The 16,390-nt window shown below is 36.9% G+C and overlaps 3 protein-coding genes across 8 annotated transcripts in view; 1 reads left to right on the top strand and 2 right to left on the bottom strand.

Moving 5' to 3' along the window:
• The window catches only part of LOC128223995 (uncharacterized), a 30,730-nt gene extending 24,909 nt beyond the window's left edge, over window positions 1–5,821 (bottom strand). The window contains exons 1-2 of one of the 3 annotated variants that reach the window (XM_052933564.1): window positions 5,685–5,821; window positions 787–880 (exon numbers count right to left, since the gene is read on the bottom strand). In XM_052933564.1, the coding sequence (XP_052789524.1) occupies window positions 787–880; window positions 5,685–5,821 (231 nt within the window). Of the gene's footprint in view, window positions 1–736; window positions 881–2,731; window positions 2,860–5,684 lie in introns of those variants that run through there. The other 2 variants (XM_052933573.1, XM_052933582.1) reach the window with 2 other exon arrangements.
• LOC128224010 (josephin-2-like) lies at window positions 3,060–9,991 on the top strand. Of its 4 annotated transcripts, none has more exons than XM_052933601.1 (4): window positions 3,060–3,121; window positions 7,056–7,190; window positions 7,833–7,958; window positions 9,199–9,991. In XM_052933601.1, exons 1-4 carry the CDS (start codon window positions 3,075–3,077, stop codon window positions 9,629–9,631), a joined length of 741 nt encoding a protein of 246 aa, XP_052789561.1. In that variant the 5' UTR covers window positions 3,060–3,074; the 3' UTR covers window positions 9,632–9,991. The 4 variants fall into 4 exon arrangements, with proteins under 4 accessions (XP_052789561.1, XP_052789580.1, XP_052789552.1 ...); XM_052933620.1 differs by lacking the exon at window positions 3,060–3,121 and adding an exon at window positions 5,433–5,456; XM_052933592.1 differs by lacking the exon at window positions 3,060–3,121 and adding an exon at window positions 5,808–5,908.
• A 3,308-nt stretch (window positions 9,992–13,299) lies between these two features.
• On the bottom strand, window positions 13,300–16,022 carry LOC128214233 (myb-like protein I). Its single transcript, XM_052920597.1, has 3 exons — window positions 16,015–16,022; window positions 15,437–15,522; window positions 13,300–15,086 (listed from the first exon to the last, which is right to left on the bottom strand). Exons 1-3 carry the CDS (start codon window positions 16,020–16,022, stop codon window positions 13,300–13,302), a joined length of 1,881 nt encoding a protein of 626 aa, XP_052776557.1.
• Window positions 16,023–16,390: the final 368 nt, after the last annotated feature.

Below are 16,390 nucleotides of genomic sequence, written 5' to 3' on the forward strand. Positions count from 1 at the left end.
AACCTGTTATCTTCAAACACGCACATTTACAACCACTATAATGTTCAACTTATTATTCCATTCATTTCCATGAATAAACTGTTGACAATTAAAACCAAACAAGAGTACCACAAGGGGAGACAACTCTCATCTAATTTACTCAGTTGGTCAAAGGCCATAACTTGAAAATTGCATTAAAGTTATATGTGACAGTCGGTGGCAAGTTCAACACAACAGGTGCTTGTTTGAGCCAGAGATCCTTTATCTGAAATCCCCGATAAACTTCAACAAGGATTAAGTTTTGTGTAACTGAACACCTTTGGGCACTACTTTTAAGTCACCATGGCGACCATGCATATAACATTTAATACATTTTTCACCTGCACTGCATCCATTCCATATTGACAAAGGAGCATACAATCTTTACGGATGTTTAGTGTCAGCTTTATTTACGTGGTTTAATTATGAGTATGACCAATTTTAGAGACACACAATTGGAAGCCATCTTGGATTCTTCAGCGAAACACCAATCTGATATTGAATCGTGACCACTCGCAAATGGCTATGCCTGTGCTTGAGTTTAGAACAGAGTGCTCATGGCTTTTTTAGAAAATAAATTTGGTCAAAGATTAAGGTTTCTGCAGGACTCTTAGTAACAGACACCTGTGCGCTATGACAATATAATGTTTGTGCCTCTAAAGACAGTCTCCAAGCTATGAAACACGGACTGTATACATATAATTTGGTTAAGCCTTACGCAATTAAATAATGTTCTGCTTTCTAAACATAAGCTGTCTATTTTCCTACAGTGAGTTTCCATTTCATGAGTTTACACAACTCTTCCTGGGTGATGTGCCGAGGTTTCCGGCCTTGTATTGTGTCTGGCAATTCATTCTGATACCTAAAATGTAAAGATTTTATTTTACTTTTTGGCATGTTATTCCACAAGCAGGGTATGTAACTGGACTATTTTATTAAAACAAAGGTTCTAACTACTCCACTTATATACTACTTCGCAATTTATTTTTAATTTTCATTGATTGAGTAGATATAAGAAGAAGGCTCTTCAACCCTGATTCCCTTAAGTATGACCTTGACCATTTAAGTGATATGGCTGGAGTATGTTCCCTGCCCAACATCTGTATACGTGGTGAACAGCTAGTTGTCAAATTACCTAAATCCTTCGCAAATCCCCAGTGGTTGGACTTATTAAGCCAAAGGAGCTTAAATTGACCGAGTGGACACGTAAAACTTAATGTGACAACTTTCAAGTAACATGGCTGGAAAGTAAATGGGAACAAAAGCACCACAAACACAGGAACTTTGACCCTTAAGTCACCCATCAATTGTAACCACGGCCCCCCTAAGTCAGGAGGTATGCCGGGGATAGACGGGGAAATGGGCCGTGTTTTTACCTTCCAGGTGGTCCCACAGTGCCGGATGAATGCGGTGGTTTTGTCTTCTCACCCAAAATAGAGGGTAATGGGCCTTACCTTGGGTCCCTGGGGTGCAGGGGCATTTGGCGGGGATTTTACCAGCAGATTGTCCCCGCATGGCGAGCATTTTACCCGGGTTCAGCTGGACTGAAAGTCAAAGTCCCTGCTATTCCCCGGACCTGGGGGAGCCTTGGTTACAATTGACTGGTGCATAAGTGGGACGTTGATCTAAACTACTTCTTTAATATATGTAAATACAATACTTAAGTTTTTTTCCAAATACTTCCACCTACAGAATTTAAGGAGGTTGCACAAATAAACCTGACCTTGTCCCCTATGTTTGACCTTGACCATGTTGAAGTAGTGAACAATACCCTTCTGGTACAGTGGTTATTGGTCAGTAATGCAGATAAACAACACAAAAAGAGGATTCACCAACCAATAGACAGATATTACAGCAAAAAGAGCCTAAGAGTCTTTTAAAGGATTTTGGACTTGGAAGGGATACAAAAACATAATTATAAGACATGCCAAAATGATAAATAAATGTAACGGTCCGCTGTATGCGGCGGATGTGCGTTCATAGTCACCACTTCTATGCACTTGCTAGAAAGCTCAGCTGCCCTGTGAGGCATAGTAAGTTGGAACTTCAACAATCTTTAAAGCTCTGCTTTCCTGATGGTTGAAGGGTAACATTCCCCTGTATGCGGCAGAGGTCTACAGCGGCGGAGGTGCGTTCATAATATTCCATATAAAACAGAAGTATGTTCATACCAGATGTAAACTTGGTTGGTAATATGCAAATTAGCAAAGCCCGGGCTATGTGAGAATAGAGTAGTGTATATAAAGACCAGTGGACCCCTTCAGGGTCGAGCATGCTTTTCCCTGAAGGGATCTGTTGGTGTTTGTTTCATTACGCCAGAAAGCTCGGCTATCTGGTGTTTGTTTCATTGGTGTCGCATGTTACATAACTTCATAAGTAGCCCCTAAAGTCAATTATTGTGGATAATCCCCAAGTTTGACAACACACGCAAAAGATGGTGGTTAATAAGTGCCTTGAAAAGATAAGCAGGTGAACTATCAATCAGAAAAAAATAAATAAGAAAAAACACGGTCAGCTGGGAAAATACACAAATCATGACGGCGCGCACCGTTCATGTCAGTAACACTCGGAAGAGGAGTTGACATTAAACAGAGCACAGGCGCAAGTCACAAAATAAAAAATCGGCCTATATATATGTTTATTAAGATCTTATTATAGTATATAGCCCATATAGAACATTAAAAAAAGTTTGTGTCAAGTACAGTCGTGTTACCCTTAGCGGATCAGTATGGAAACAATGCTGTGCATTGAACAAACGTTTTACATTCTGAGATTGTAACGTTTACAGTTAAAAAGAAAAATATTTCCTCTTTTGATTGACATAAAATAATTCAATTTCCGTGCAGAAACCGATTAACTGACCGTTGTTTGCATGTACGAGTAAATGAGGCATTAGCGAATCAAATTTACCAATAACGGATCACGTGACATTCCGATATTGGGGGTTCTCTCAAGCGAGATTTTAGCTGTCAAAACTGACAATCAGTTTGTTTATCTTTTCTGTTAAATATATTTAGTCCCTCTTTTATGCATTATATAGGTGATATCATGACAGGATGCTTATTCGGTGGTCTGTATCACGTCAAGTCCGTAGAGATCGCATGTATGTATTTAAAGATATCCGATTTGTTAAATATTTTCAACAAATTTCCAGCTGAAAACACTCAGGTCCAGTTAATTTTGAGAGCTTTTGGACTTTTTATAACTGTATAAAATTTTCAAAATGGATATGAATAATAACTGTGTATGTATGTGCTTGTAAATCTGTGAACTGTTTATGAATAGGATTTACTAATTCTATGCATAGAATAAACTCATGCTGATTGAGATAATTTATTTTCATTTAAAAATAATTTAACAATGATTGAGGATAACAGAATCATAAAATCACAGTAAATCACATTATAATCAAGAATTAAATCACAGACATTTAAAAAGTAAAATATGAACAAATATAATTTATATAAACACATAACAAGTTGACTAAAAATTCTGACCAGCTAGCCTGAGCTAGGTGTTGATATTATGGTACTAACCTATGCAATGATATGAGGTAACAGGTTAAAAGCTGTTAGAAATAGTACTGTATAAGGTAAACCTATTTCTTAAACCTGAACAAAATACACAGACATCACGAAAACTGGAGTGAACAAGATTGATGGCAAAAGATGCAACAATTTGAATCAAAATTCAAGCTACTTTGAGTATAAAACAACTAAACAAAACCATAATCCATATAAAACTTATTACAATCAAAAATTGTAATTTGGAGATTCTTTGATCAATAACATCAAGCAGTTCTATTGCAGGTGAGAAATAATGAGCAACAAATTATCACTAGATTTGTTGAAAACAAAACAATGCCAATTAAATTCTAAATACATTCTAAAGACATATGAATTAACTGATTAGTTTATATATCAGTTTTAGTCCAGCATATTTTCATGGCAATAACAAGTATATCAATGTCAATTAACAACTATTTTCATCACATAACATTTGGGCATCTTTTTGAGTGTTTCTCTTAACATTTGTATAGTGTTCACTTCATCTTCTGCTGTAAGTACATATTTACATGGAATAACAACGCCACCACCACTCTCAGATGGTGGCAGGCCACTGTGGGAAACTGAGCGTCGGTTCACCAGTCATGATGGCACACACGTGTCCACCCGAATCAAGTACATTGTAAAAACAAAGAATGCATGGTACATGGCCAATTGGAAGGGCAGCTATATCTGACAACTTAAGCTGTCTTTTATCATCTGTTACCATGTCATGTAAAGTGATATCAGACTCAGAAAGTCCAGGAATCCACACAAGGCATGCATCTTTATCTTTGATGTAAGTATATTCCCTATCTACAACAAGCTTTGTCACAGGGCCAGTTATTGGTGTTTTTATCTTGTACACATGGTACCCCTTTATCACCGAGTTCTCTAATGTGATAGATGTGCAACAGCTTGCTGAAGACTGTGGTTCATCATGGGCTTCCTTGTCTGTGGAGATATCATGGCCTCTTCCTCTTCTGGCTTTGATGGCAGATATATTAGGTGGCGGTGGTACCTGAAAGAAAATCATTTCAATTAAATACAGAATTAGGAAAAACGAAGAAAAAAGTAGAAGACAGCTGGTTAGTCCACACGGCCATCTGAACTTTAAAGATTTTACAAACCATGAGCAAGTAACTTTGAGATTTATTTCAAATAATTTATTTTAAGTGTACCCTGCTACAATATGATAATGTTAATGTGATGTTCTGTTCCAGATTCAAATGGTTACTTACCTCCACCAACTCTTCTCAATAAATAATGTTGTCAACTCTGCCCAAATTCAATCTTCATTCATCTGTAAAACACAAGTGATATTTTTAAAAACAATCACAAACTGCATGGTATACACTTATGGAAGTGGCAATCCTCGATACCAATTAAAACACAGGCGTCTTTTAAATTAAAAGCTGATAAATATCATTTTTATGATATTAAGTGTGTATAGTACTGTACATCATATTTATGTATAATAAAAAGTCAAAAATTTGAAACTGAATTAGATATGTGTGTTATAATTCATATTTTAATCATAATTAAAGTTACATAAGTATCATGCAATGTTTGTTTTATGTTTAAAAAAATCGGCAATGACAAACTGGTACAAATTCACTATGTTGAGAGAACCCCTCAGACTCACTGCATGAACAAAATGGCGGTCCGCTATTGGTTAATTACCCACACGTAATTATGACCGCCAAATTCTAACAATTCATTGATGAAAAAAAGAATGTTATGCATTTTTAAGAGGTTATATATTGACCTTTCATAAAATGTATAAATTGTTCACTTACACATTGTAGTTGGACGAAAAGTTCTCAGAAAGAGCACATGTTGCAATCAAATTGAGGCCGGAACAACTGGGTCACGTAAACAGTTGCATCGAACGTTCGTATGATACAGATGATTTTGAAGTTCGATTTAACCAATATTTGTTGTGATTTTCACAATCACTTTAAAGTACATAACTGCCAATTTTCAGAAAAAAAATACAATTAAATAAACTTTATAGCATGTATTCAACAAGAGAGTGATCCGCTATTGGTTATGATCCGCTAAGGGTAACTTGACTGTACCTATGAAACAGAGATAGATAATATTTTTTTGTTTGCATACCAACTATCAAGTTTATGCAGATCCTTTTTCTTTTCCGGTTTCATTTTGTTTCCCTTAACTGTAAGTGCTTTTGCATAAAAAGAAAGCACTACATCCCACACTTTTGGAGAAATATTGTCTAAAATGGAAAAACTCATTTTGTGCGGGTGTTTGTATTTTGGCTCTCTACCTTCTTTTGAAGAGTATCATTTCAACCTCAAAGTGAAAGTAGAAGTTGTGTTCATGTAAGTTGACGCTTCATATTTTACACAACATTTTACATTTAATAGACAGCACAGTAAGTAATTATTTAAATCATTGACTCCGTTAACTACTTATTTTCGAATAAAAAATGTCCAATAAACATTACAGGTTACAAACATGAACTCAGATGTCGATTTTCTAAAATCTAACTTTATATTTCCAATCATTGATTGATTGAATCAACTGATTAATTCACTACATAATGTCAATGTCTGATTATGTGTGTAGTTACCTGGTATTTTGACTGTAGTTTTGGCCAGTCGAGCTATCTGATTCGAATGATTTGGTCCCTAGGGTGGCTAGTCCCTATGTTGATCTCTTGCAGGAGTGGGTCCAGGATTGGAAGTTAGAGAGGGCGTAACTAAGAAACTTAATCCTTTGACTTGCGCCCCTCCCTACCTCCCCACCGGAAATTATTCAGTTCAAAGTGTTGGCAGCAGGGCTTGGGGTGTACACCCCCTTGAAAATTATAACAAATTCTACTTTCTAGTCTGAAATGGTAGATTTTTTAACCTATTTTATTACTTTTTGTCCCCTCTATTGAAATAAATTTAGTAAACTAGGAAGATTTTAGGTGAAGAAAACAGTTAAAAAAACATGCTAAAATCTGTCCACAATTATTTGGACTAATACAGGCCCCTGTTTATTTACAGACCTTTAAGTTCCATATATACTCAGGACTAAAATATGCAAATCTTAAATGTCTTGATGGTTAACTTTGCTTCAAATATTAACAGTGAAAAGTTTTACTATTATCACGGACCTATAACCCCTGTGCTATTATGTAAATATAGATCTTTATACATATGTATATATATACATTTGTATGTAATGTAAAAGGAATGGAATTAATTTGAACATTTGTCTTTTTTATTTTACTTTTCTGAGTTTGAATCAAGACTTAGACCCCATTTGTAAACATTCCCAACAGCCTAAGACCACTCTCATGTCTAACATTGTGCCTGAGAGAGTGATAAATATGATGTTATTACTGGTTTAAGTTAATTAAATCAGAATTCCTCCTGTTGGTTTGTTGAATACTATTGATAGGAGCTGTACTTTTTTGAGTTCACATTTTACTTTTAAGTTACTTTTAATGGTCTCAAACAACAGTTGTTTTTACTTCAGAGACGGTGCCATGTGTGAGAATGGTGGAATTTTCCACGAGCGCCAGAGGAAGCAGCTGTGTGCGATGCACGTGCTCAACAATCTTTTTCAAGCCCCAGTCTTCACCAAGTCAGAGATGGATGACATATGTACAAGGTACCAAGTTAATATTCTTCGAGATAATAAGACTTTTGGGAAATGTTTTGAAAAAAAAATCAAAAATATATTTTAAATGTGTGTTGTAATATGAAGTTTAAAACCTATAAAGCTTAGTTTATACAGAAGATAACTTTAACACAATTCGCCAATGATGACAATAACGTTTTTACATAAAGCCTTTAAATAAAAAAAGCCTTGTTACCCTACCTGTTTTTTAACAGGATGTAACCCTAACCAAAGCAATTTCTTTGCCTAATGCTGTACATAGATAATTGTACAATTGTAGCATAAACTAAATTTAAAATTGAGGCGTAATTTCTCAACATTGAACCAGAATTGTCAACATTTGAATTGTTATTGTTTTTTTAAAGGATTGTTTGAACAGACTTAAGAACTTAAAGCTAACATTTTTGTCAACAGTTTATTGCTATCATGAGTAGGGAAATAAGAAGTTATCAAAAGGTCTTAAGGCTTATTCAGCCTGCTATTTATTTCTTTATTCATAAATGTTAACAAATAAACTGGCCATAATTAAGAGTGCAGTTTTTATTCTTTGGAAGTCTCCTCAGGTGCACAGGCTGTTGCCAAAATGTTTAATAGATTTTAAAGCAAAAAATACATGTTCTCTATCTTCATTAGTCTGACGCCCCAGAAGTTCTGGAACCCACATCGCAGTTTGCTGGGTATGGGGAACTATGATGTCAATGTGATCACCGCCGCCCTTCAAACACGTGACCTCTGTGTGGTGTGGTTTGATAAACGCAAGTAAGAAAACATGAAAAGGTTTTAATTAATATGTTTCAAAAGAGTTCTGTATAAGGACTAGACACCAGATGATACAATTGCAAGAAAAAAAAGAAATTTGTCAAAATCTTACATAAAATTGACATCATTGTATACAACGCCTTGAATCTTACTTTCTGATGTATCACATCACTTACAACACATGCATCTTTCACAGTTTTGGGGCATTTTTTCAATACAAAATTTGCTGGGGTTGTCTACCACGTAGTCCCAGTAAGTTTAAAAATAGCGGCAGTATATTTATCTGTACTCATAATCAGATATGATTTAAACTGGGAAACCATTTTGCTCTATTTTTAAACAGGGATACACAGATGAGTGTTGCTTTTATTATTTATTAAATCATGTAAAATGATTTATTATCGACCTCCTACTAGCTTGCATTGACAATTCTAGGCTTGTTTTGAGTCAATACTGTTTTTGCCTATTTTGGGACCATCTGGCGTCTAGTCCCTTTAAAGGTTATAGTATGCATTTACGGAAATGATTGGGCTCAAGCCCCATTTCAATAAAAATCGTTAGGGTTAAGATCGTAAATTTACAGGCATAACCTTTTTTGGGGGCATAAATTGTGTTTCAATCAAAAATATCGTAAGAACAATTATCGCATAGATTCTGCCTGAAGTTTTACAAGTGTCCCTGAGCATTTTTAAGCAGATACAGGTTTACGACTTACAATTATCTTATTAAAACAGTGTCCAGGAGTGTCATAGAAACTCAGACCATTTATTTAGTAATGCATACTAAAACCCGTGAACCATCTTAGTGTTTAAAGTTATGTTTTGTCTATTGACCCAGCCACTGTTTAAATCTACTGATTCACCTGATTGAAATCAATAATGCCTGATTGCTGATTTACCAAAATAAATGTAGAGCAGATTTTGAAGTGTACTGCCATGCATCATATTAGATAATATATCAATTTGAACACTTAATTGGATTTTTATTCTCTGCCAAACTAACCAAGAAGGATTTGTGTACTTTTTTAATACAGTGATCAATAACAATTAACACTTTCCATGTGAAATATATTAATTAATTTGAACTAAGTGAACATATATCTATTTCAAACTTAACTACGGGAAAAACTTTTTAACGTTTTAATCTTGATATGCATACATGTATGAAATATGACATTTTTCACAATAAACACACATATTTGAGTATGGTTAAAATGCTTGAAATCTGTTTTAAATTACAGGAGTATTGCCCATATAGAATTCAGCAAAGTGAAAGGTGTGATTCTCAATGTTCCCTCAGATTGGAAGCTGGGGTTTGTGAAACTCCCTGTAGACTTTAAACATTGGATTCTCCTCCGAGATATTGATGGCACTTTCTACAACCTAGACTCTAAGCTGTCGAGGCCCGCCTTGATAGGGACCCGGGATGACTTGGTCGGGTATCTTCAGGAGCGGTTGGGCAGTGAGGAAAGGACACAGGTGCTACTGGTTGTGGAGCCCGAAGTTGAAAATTCTGGGGCCTGGCATAAACCTGACACAGGCACGGGCTCAGATTCAGGGGTTGTGGAAACCGCCTCTGGACTTGTTGGCTCTGATAGTGACGGTGTTAGTGCCGATATAAAGACCAATTCTGCAGAGAAATCTGGAGAAAAATGTGATGAAGCTCCTTCATGAAACTGTGTTTAGTGGCTTAATTTATTTCTAACTGTAGGACAATTTATAATATACATCCAAAAAATGTTGCCCAAAATAAATTTTTGTCAACACTTATATCTCAGCAATTACACTTTACCTGTAAATGTAATGCAAATACCAATTCTAGAATATACATGTATATAGAACATCCACTTTTTTTTAAACCTCTACTTCTACCAAGTACCATTTCTCACACTTTTCCTCGACTTCCACCCAATAGAAACAGAATACTCAAATTGTTTTATCAAAATTTATTTCGTATATATTCGACTTGTGTATACATTATCAATATATGTATGATCAATATGTATAATTAAGAAAATAAAATTGAAAACACTGTTATAAAAAGATTTACAATGACAATTTAACAATAACCTGTAAGATTTATGTATATCAGATAATGTAATGTGCATCATCTGGCAAGCAGGTTGTAATTAAAAAAAGAAGTTTTAAAGTAATGAAGTTTTGTAAAAAAAAACACAATAACAATAACACTTACAATTAATAGTTACTAACTGAGAGTTATCAATCCTTGTATATATTGAAACTAGACCTGTCACAGGAGTGACGAATACCCCCAAATGCCGCCTGGACACAGGAATGGCAAACCATTCCTTTGAAAAGAGGCCATAACTCCAAGGTTACTGCACACTGCATCTTCTTTTATCATGCATGTATTGTTTTATTTAAATCTGTTGAGTAATTTAGAAGTTACACTGCTGACAAGAAAAACTAGCCTTTCATGAGTTATCGTCCGGAAACCGTTTTTCTATTTTTAGTAACAGTGACCTTGACCTTGGCCCCACCAGCCCCAATATCGAACTTGACCTGTATCTTCTGATGTTACACCTGTGTACCAAAAATTGTTCAGATCTGTCAAGCCTTTCATGAGTTATCGTCCGGAAACCGTTTTTCTATTTTTAGTAACAGTGACCTTGGCCCCACCAGCCCCAATATCAAACTTGACCTGTATCTTCTGATGTTACACCTGTGTACCAAAAAATTTTCAAATCTGTCTAGCCTTTCATGAGTTATCGTCCGGAAACCATGAAAACCGACAGACCGACAGACAGACCGAACGACCGACCGACAAGCTCACTCCTATATACCCCCTCAAACTTCGTTTGTGGGGGTATAATTATATACTAACCAAAATGAACACCATAGTTAAATACCTTTGACAATTAAGAAAAATCATTGAACAAGATTTGTCACTGTAAGTAACAAATGCCCCCAAGTGTAATGGAAAGGTCAATAAGTAAGGAAAGTAACTGATGCTATGATGTGGCTATTGCACAATATTCTACCTATACTGTAAGTGCATTTATGCAACATTCCATGATTGTTATTCTCAAACTATGACCTTGACTTTCAAGGTAAGGACTTTGGTTTTGCACGAGACAAGTCGTTTTTATGTGCCAAACATCTGCCAGGTTATTTCAAAATCCACCTGTGAATGACACTAAGTGTAACCTTGACCTTTGGGTAGTGACGTGGGTATTGCGCGTGATACGTCACCTATGGTTAACTAACAAGTGTGCCAGGTTATTGAAAAAATGACCCGTGCATGACGAGGTTATTGTCTCAATTGCTTTTTGAAATGGCGGCGCCCAGTGGTAATTCAAAACAAATAAAATTAGTTGAGGCTTTTTCTGGTTAATATTGACAATTTTAAGCGTATTTCAAATGGGTTTAATCATAAGCATGTTCTACTGTGTATTGCTTGCTTCGTACTTGCACTCTGGTGTTACCCAAGCCACCATTACATACTTTTCAACGAAATTGATTCAAAAAAATGAGCACATTTTAAACTTCGTGATAACTGATTACTACTTTAAGAAACTGATATTTTTTGTTTTATTTTTCATACCATCAACTTTGTATTCAATGAAACCACAAATTTACTCGCAAAAGAGTAAAGTGAATTACTAACAAATACATCAGTAGTAAAATAACGAAAATATGACACTAAGATTATATCAAATTACGACCAGGATCTTGCGTGAACCTGGCTACTGTTTGATACATAATCAGAAAAATACCATTCATAGGTGTGGCATCTATCACAGGTAATTGGTTAAGAGGACGAGTTGTCAACTGAGCAGTTTAGAACACAGGGAACAGAAACAAACTGTTTTTTTCCGAATCTATAATACTATATACAGAGTATGTAAAATTATAATTTACTTCTGCCCCTGTGGTTCTCCTGTTTATAGGCGTGGATCCTATGGCAGATAATTGGTAAGAGAAAGATTTGACGACCCAGCATTTTTAACTGCTCTACTCTTCATAGGCGTGGCGTCTATCGCAGATAATTGGTAGAAGAAAGATTTGACGACTCAGCAGTTTTAACTGCTCCACTGTTCATAGGCGTAGCGCCTTTTGCAAATATTTGGTTAGGAGGAAGATTTGACGACTCAGCAGTTATAACTGCTCCACTGTTCATAGGCGTGGCGCCTATCGCAAATATTTGGTTAGGAGGAAGATTTGACGACTCAGCAGTTATAACTGCTCCACTGTTCATAGGCGTGGCGCCTATCGCAGATAATTGGTTAGGAACAAGATTTGACGACTCTGCAGTTTTAACTGCTCCACTGTTCATAGGCAAGGCGCCTATCGCAAATATTTGGTAGGGAATTTTTGACGACTCAGCAGTTTTAACTGCTCCACTGTTCATAGGCGTGGCGCCTATCGCAAATATTTGGTTAGGAGGAAGATTTGACGACTCAGCAGTTATAACTGCTCTACTGTTCATAGGCGTAGCGCCTATCGCAGATAATTGGTTAGGAGGAAGATTTGACGACTCAGCAGTTATAACTGCTCTACTGTTCATAGGCGTGGAACGTATTGCAGAAAATTGGTAAGGAGGAAGATTTGACGACTATCGCAGATAATTGGTAGGAGAACGATTTGACGACTCAGCAGTTAAAACTGCTCTACTGTTCATAGGCGTAGCGCCTATTGCAGATAATTGGTAAGGAGGAAGATTTGACGACTATCGCAGATAATTGGTAGGAGAACGATTTGACGACTCAGCAGTTATAACTGCTCTACTGTTCATAGGCGTAGCGCCTATTGCAGATAATTGGTAAGAAGAACATTATCACTTCAGTTCCCGCTACAAATACGTATGCACTTTAACATATGTGATTGTCATCTCTGTGTTTATCATTTATAGATAATGGTACTTTAAATGTCCTACTTTGGAATATGCTATTCAACATGTTAGTTTTATTAAAACATAGTCATCATCACATTTTTACAATACTTACAATACATTCAGCAGTCAGTTTACAGAAAGAAGGTATATAAATACATACCTATGATGTATTGTATTTTTTGTATCAATGGATATCAACACATGCAATGTCCTTTCATAGATAGGTCAACAATCGAATAAAAAAGTATATTGGGTATTAGCCATGCAGTATATGTCACGAACGTGCTTATTAATTTCCAATGAATTAGTCCACCTTTGTGTTCTTATTTACAAAGCGATACATTGACAGTGTTTGTGTTATTTCCTTATAACTAAGTTCATGCTCCAATACATACGAACTCTCATTGCATGAGAATGATGTTACACTTATAAATATCGTATTATAATTAAATGTTCATATTCGCTTAGCAATGATATTAAGCGTTGCTCATACGATCGTTGGTCCAAAGAACCTTGGTCCGGGTCCTCCTCTAAAGAAAGGAGGCATATTTGGTGGTGGACGCCCACCAGGACCAGGTGGGGGCATCATGTTCATATTAAAGCCTACATTCTCACGCACCGAACCATCAAAGCCCGTAAAGTCCATATCAGGCTGCGCCAGCAAATTGGAGCCCCGCTGAAACCCAACTTGAAATCTAGAAGTGAACGGATCAGGCGGTCGTCTTTGTACATTCTGCTGCCTCGTACTGCTACCCTGACGCTGTGATGTAGTTCCCCGCTGTTGAATGACCCCGCGCTGAGAGGGCTGACCGACTCTGGAAGAAGTTGAACCAGTCCTGCTTGAGATGGCCCGCACCAGTGGTCTACCAGCAGACGATCCCCGGCTTGTGGTGGCCTGCCTTATGCGCTGGCTACTTGTTGGGGACTGGACAGTCATTCTGCGCTGGGGCTGAAGACGCGTGTTTTGAACTCGAGTAGGATTTGTCTGAAGCTGCCGAAGATTTGTTGAACCTGACTGACGGACGATCTGTACAAGGGCGTTTTGGTTTCGTGACGGAACTGTACGTCTGGGTTGTGGTGTTGGTATACCTAAGGTCCTACTTGATGTTTGTGGAATTTGCCTGCTTGTCTGCTGTCTCTGGAGATTTCTTCTTACTGCCTGGTTTAACGCGTGTATGTTTTGTGAATTAATATTGTTATTGTTGTTATTACTAACACTTCTCGTCTCCTGTTGTGTGGACCTGTTTCTCACGTTACCCGCATTGTTTGTAGCGCTGCTTTCCTGTCTCCGTGTGGTTTGCTGTTGCTGTTGCTGATTTTGTATAGGGGACAGAGTTTGTACAGGTCTGGTGCTTACTTGGCCAGGAATATTTGTTGGTGCGGTGTCACTTACTCTCTGACTTTTTGTTCCCTCGTTACCGGCAAGGAGTGCTTGCAAGAGAACCCGCAACTGGTCAGTGGTCAATGTGATTTTGTTCGGTCCACCACCATTGCTGCTGTTTTCAAGGGTTTTGTTGTCGTTTACGAGAGACGAAATGTCCACAGCGGATAGGTCAGAGATTCTCTGCATTGCGGGCTGACTTTGAAGGACTTCACTTAAAACAGCTGGTGGTATGTATGCATTTTCTTTCTGTACTGCCTCCAAAATGTCTCTTAAGTTATTGAAGTTTTCTACAGATACGAAATTTAGGTAGTCAATAGTGGAATTGCTCGTATGAGTTTCAGTTTTGTTGTCCTTTGGTGTTATCATGAGAGCTGAACCTGTCAATGTGTTTATATCCACTGTTGCATTTGGCGTTTTGGGGTTCATGAGTAAAAATACCCGTCTGTTCAGCGAGTCACTGATGGCCTGCCTCTTTGCTCTAAGCACTGTTTCTATTGGAATATGAACTCCGGTTGCTCTTGGTGATCCGTTTGGACTATTCAATATGCTGTCCTTATTGTGCGGAATAAAATTATTTTCTATATCAACTTTAATGCCCTTAATAGGAATGCTGCCGCTTTCCAAGTGACTTATGCTGTTGTTTATTTGTGAATTACCAGATTTTAAAACCATATCTGGTCGATAAGTTGTTGGCTTTACACTGCCAAAATTTCTTTTGAAATTGTTCAGCCCATTTTGTCTGCTGTTTATAATGGTCCCCTTTTGGTTGTGAAGTATGGGGACAGAGTTTGCATTGTTCAGACGCTGAGTCAGTACATCGCCACGGTTTAAACTCCACTCACTCCTGCTGAATCCATTAAGAATGTTTCCCTTCTCTAGTGCTTTCCCTTCTGTAAAGAAACATAAAAAACTTATTCTCCAATAATATACACCAATATACTAAATACAAATTAAATTGTTTACTGCAGAAATCTATGAAATTAACTAAGAAGTGTTCTTCCGTTTTTTTATATGAATTTCAATAAACTGAAATTACATTGCATTGATGTGAAATTAAAAAGGAAAAGGGGTCTCTTTTATGTCTTAGTGTCTTCCAATAAGTCTCTCTGTTCGACCACTGCCTCTCATGGCCATACTCGTGGTGCATGAACGATTACACATTAAAATTTCTGAATTGTTTACCGCTTTAAGTTGTTTCTGTATTCACATGTCATTCAGACTGTGTTTCCCAATATATTACCTGACTTGCTGGCAGGCTGCAGTGTGTCCAAATTTGCAACATTTCCCGACATGGCCTGGTCCAATACCGCTTGTAAATCATTGGTCCTGAAATATAATATTGTTTAATATTAGTTGCACAAATAGCTTATTATTAGGGATGCAAACGAATATTCGATCGAACGTTTAGTATTCGAATGTTAAAATCGGTATTCGAATATTCGATTATTTTTTTCAAAAAATAATGATATAAACCTTGAGTCTTTAGGGCAGTTGTTGTGTTTAAAATTATATTGTCTTGTTTTTACAACAATACGCATCTTGTGCCTGAGGCGTTAACGAGATGACAATCGAGTGTGCGTCATGTGTCAATTAGGGATCGATCGTAGGGTACTATAAACAGTGTCCATAATTGTAAAATAACTGGCTATTAGGAAGTAACATCAAACAAGTTTAATTGATTTTCAGTTCTTTTAAATGACCATGCCAATTAAGAATTTAAGGAAGCGGCCTTCACACCCTCTTGTCAGTTTGCCTGCCAATTAAGCTGAGCAATATTGCTCAAATCGGTGATTGATATTATACGCTGAAAGTAGATACCACTTCATTCCTTCAGAATATATGTTCGCAAAACATTATAAGTTAAACTTATTATTATTATTATATATTAGATTTGTATTTCTTAACAACGTAAAAGATGCCAGCCACATCTGAAGTATGGACTTTTTTCACCCGCTCTGTTGACAATAAATCTGTCACGTGCAAACTATGCAGTGTGAGGTTGTCGTACATGGGCACGACGACTAATCTCTGGAATCACGTGAAGGCTAAGCATCCAAGTTCTCAAAGTGAAAGCAGTAAACAGCAATCAATGAAAAAGTTTACCGTTTCTGGTCTTAAACATGATTTGTGTTCTGGGTGCTTTGGGCAAACACTGCAGCTGGCCATCAAGCCGGCATTTGCTCTCCCGGATGTC

This window comes from Mya arenaria, chromosome 2, assembly GCF_026914265.1.
Source record: "Mya arenaria isolate MELC-2E11 chromosome 2, ASM2691426v1".
Lineage (NCBI taxonomy): Eukaryota > Metazoa > Mollusca > Bivalvia > Myida > Myidae > Mya > Mya arenaria.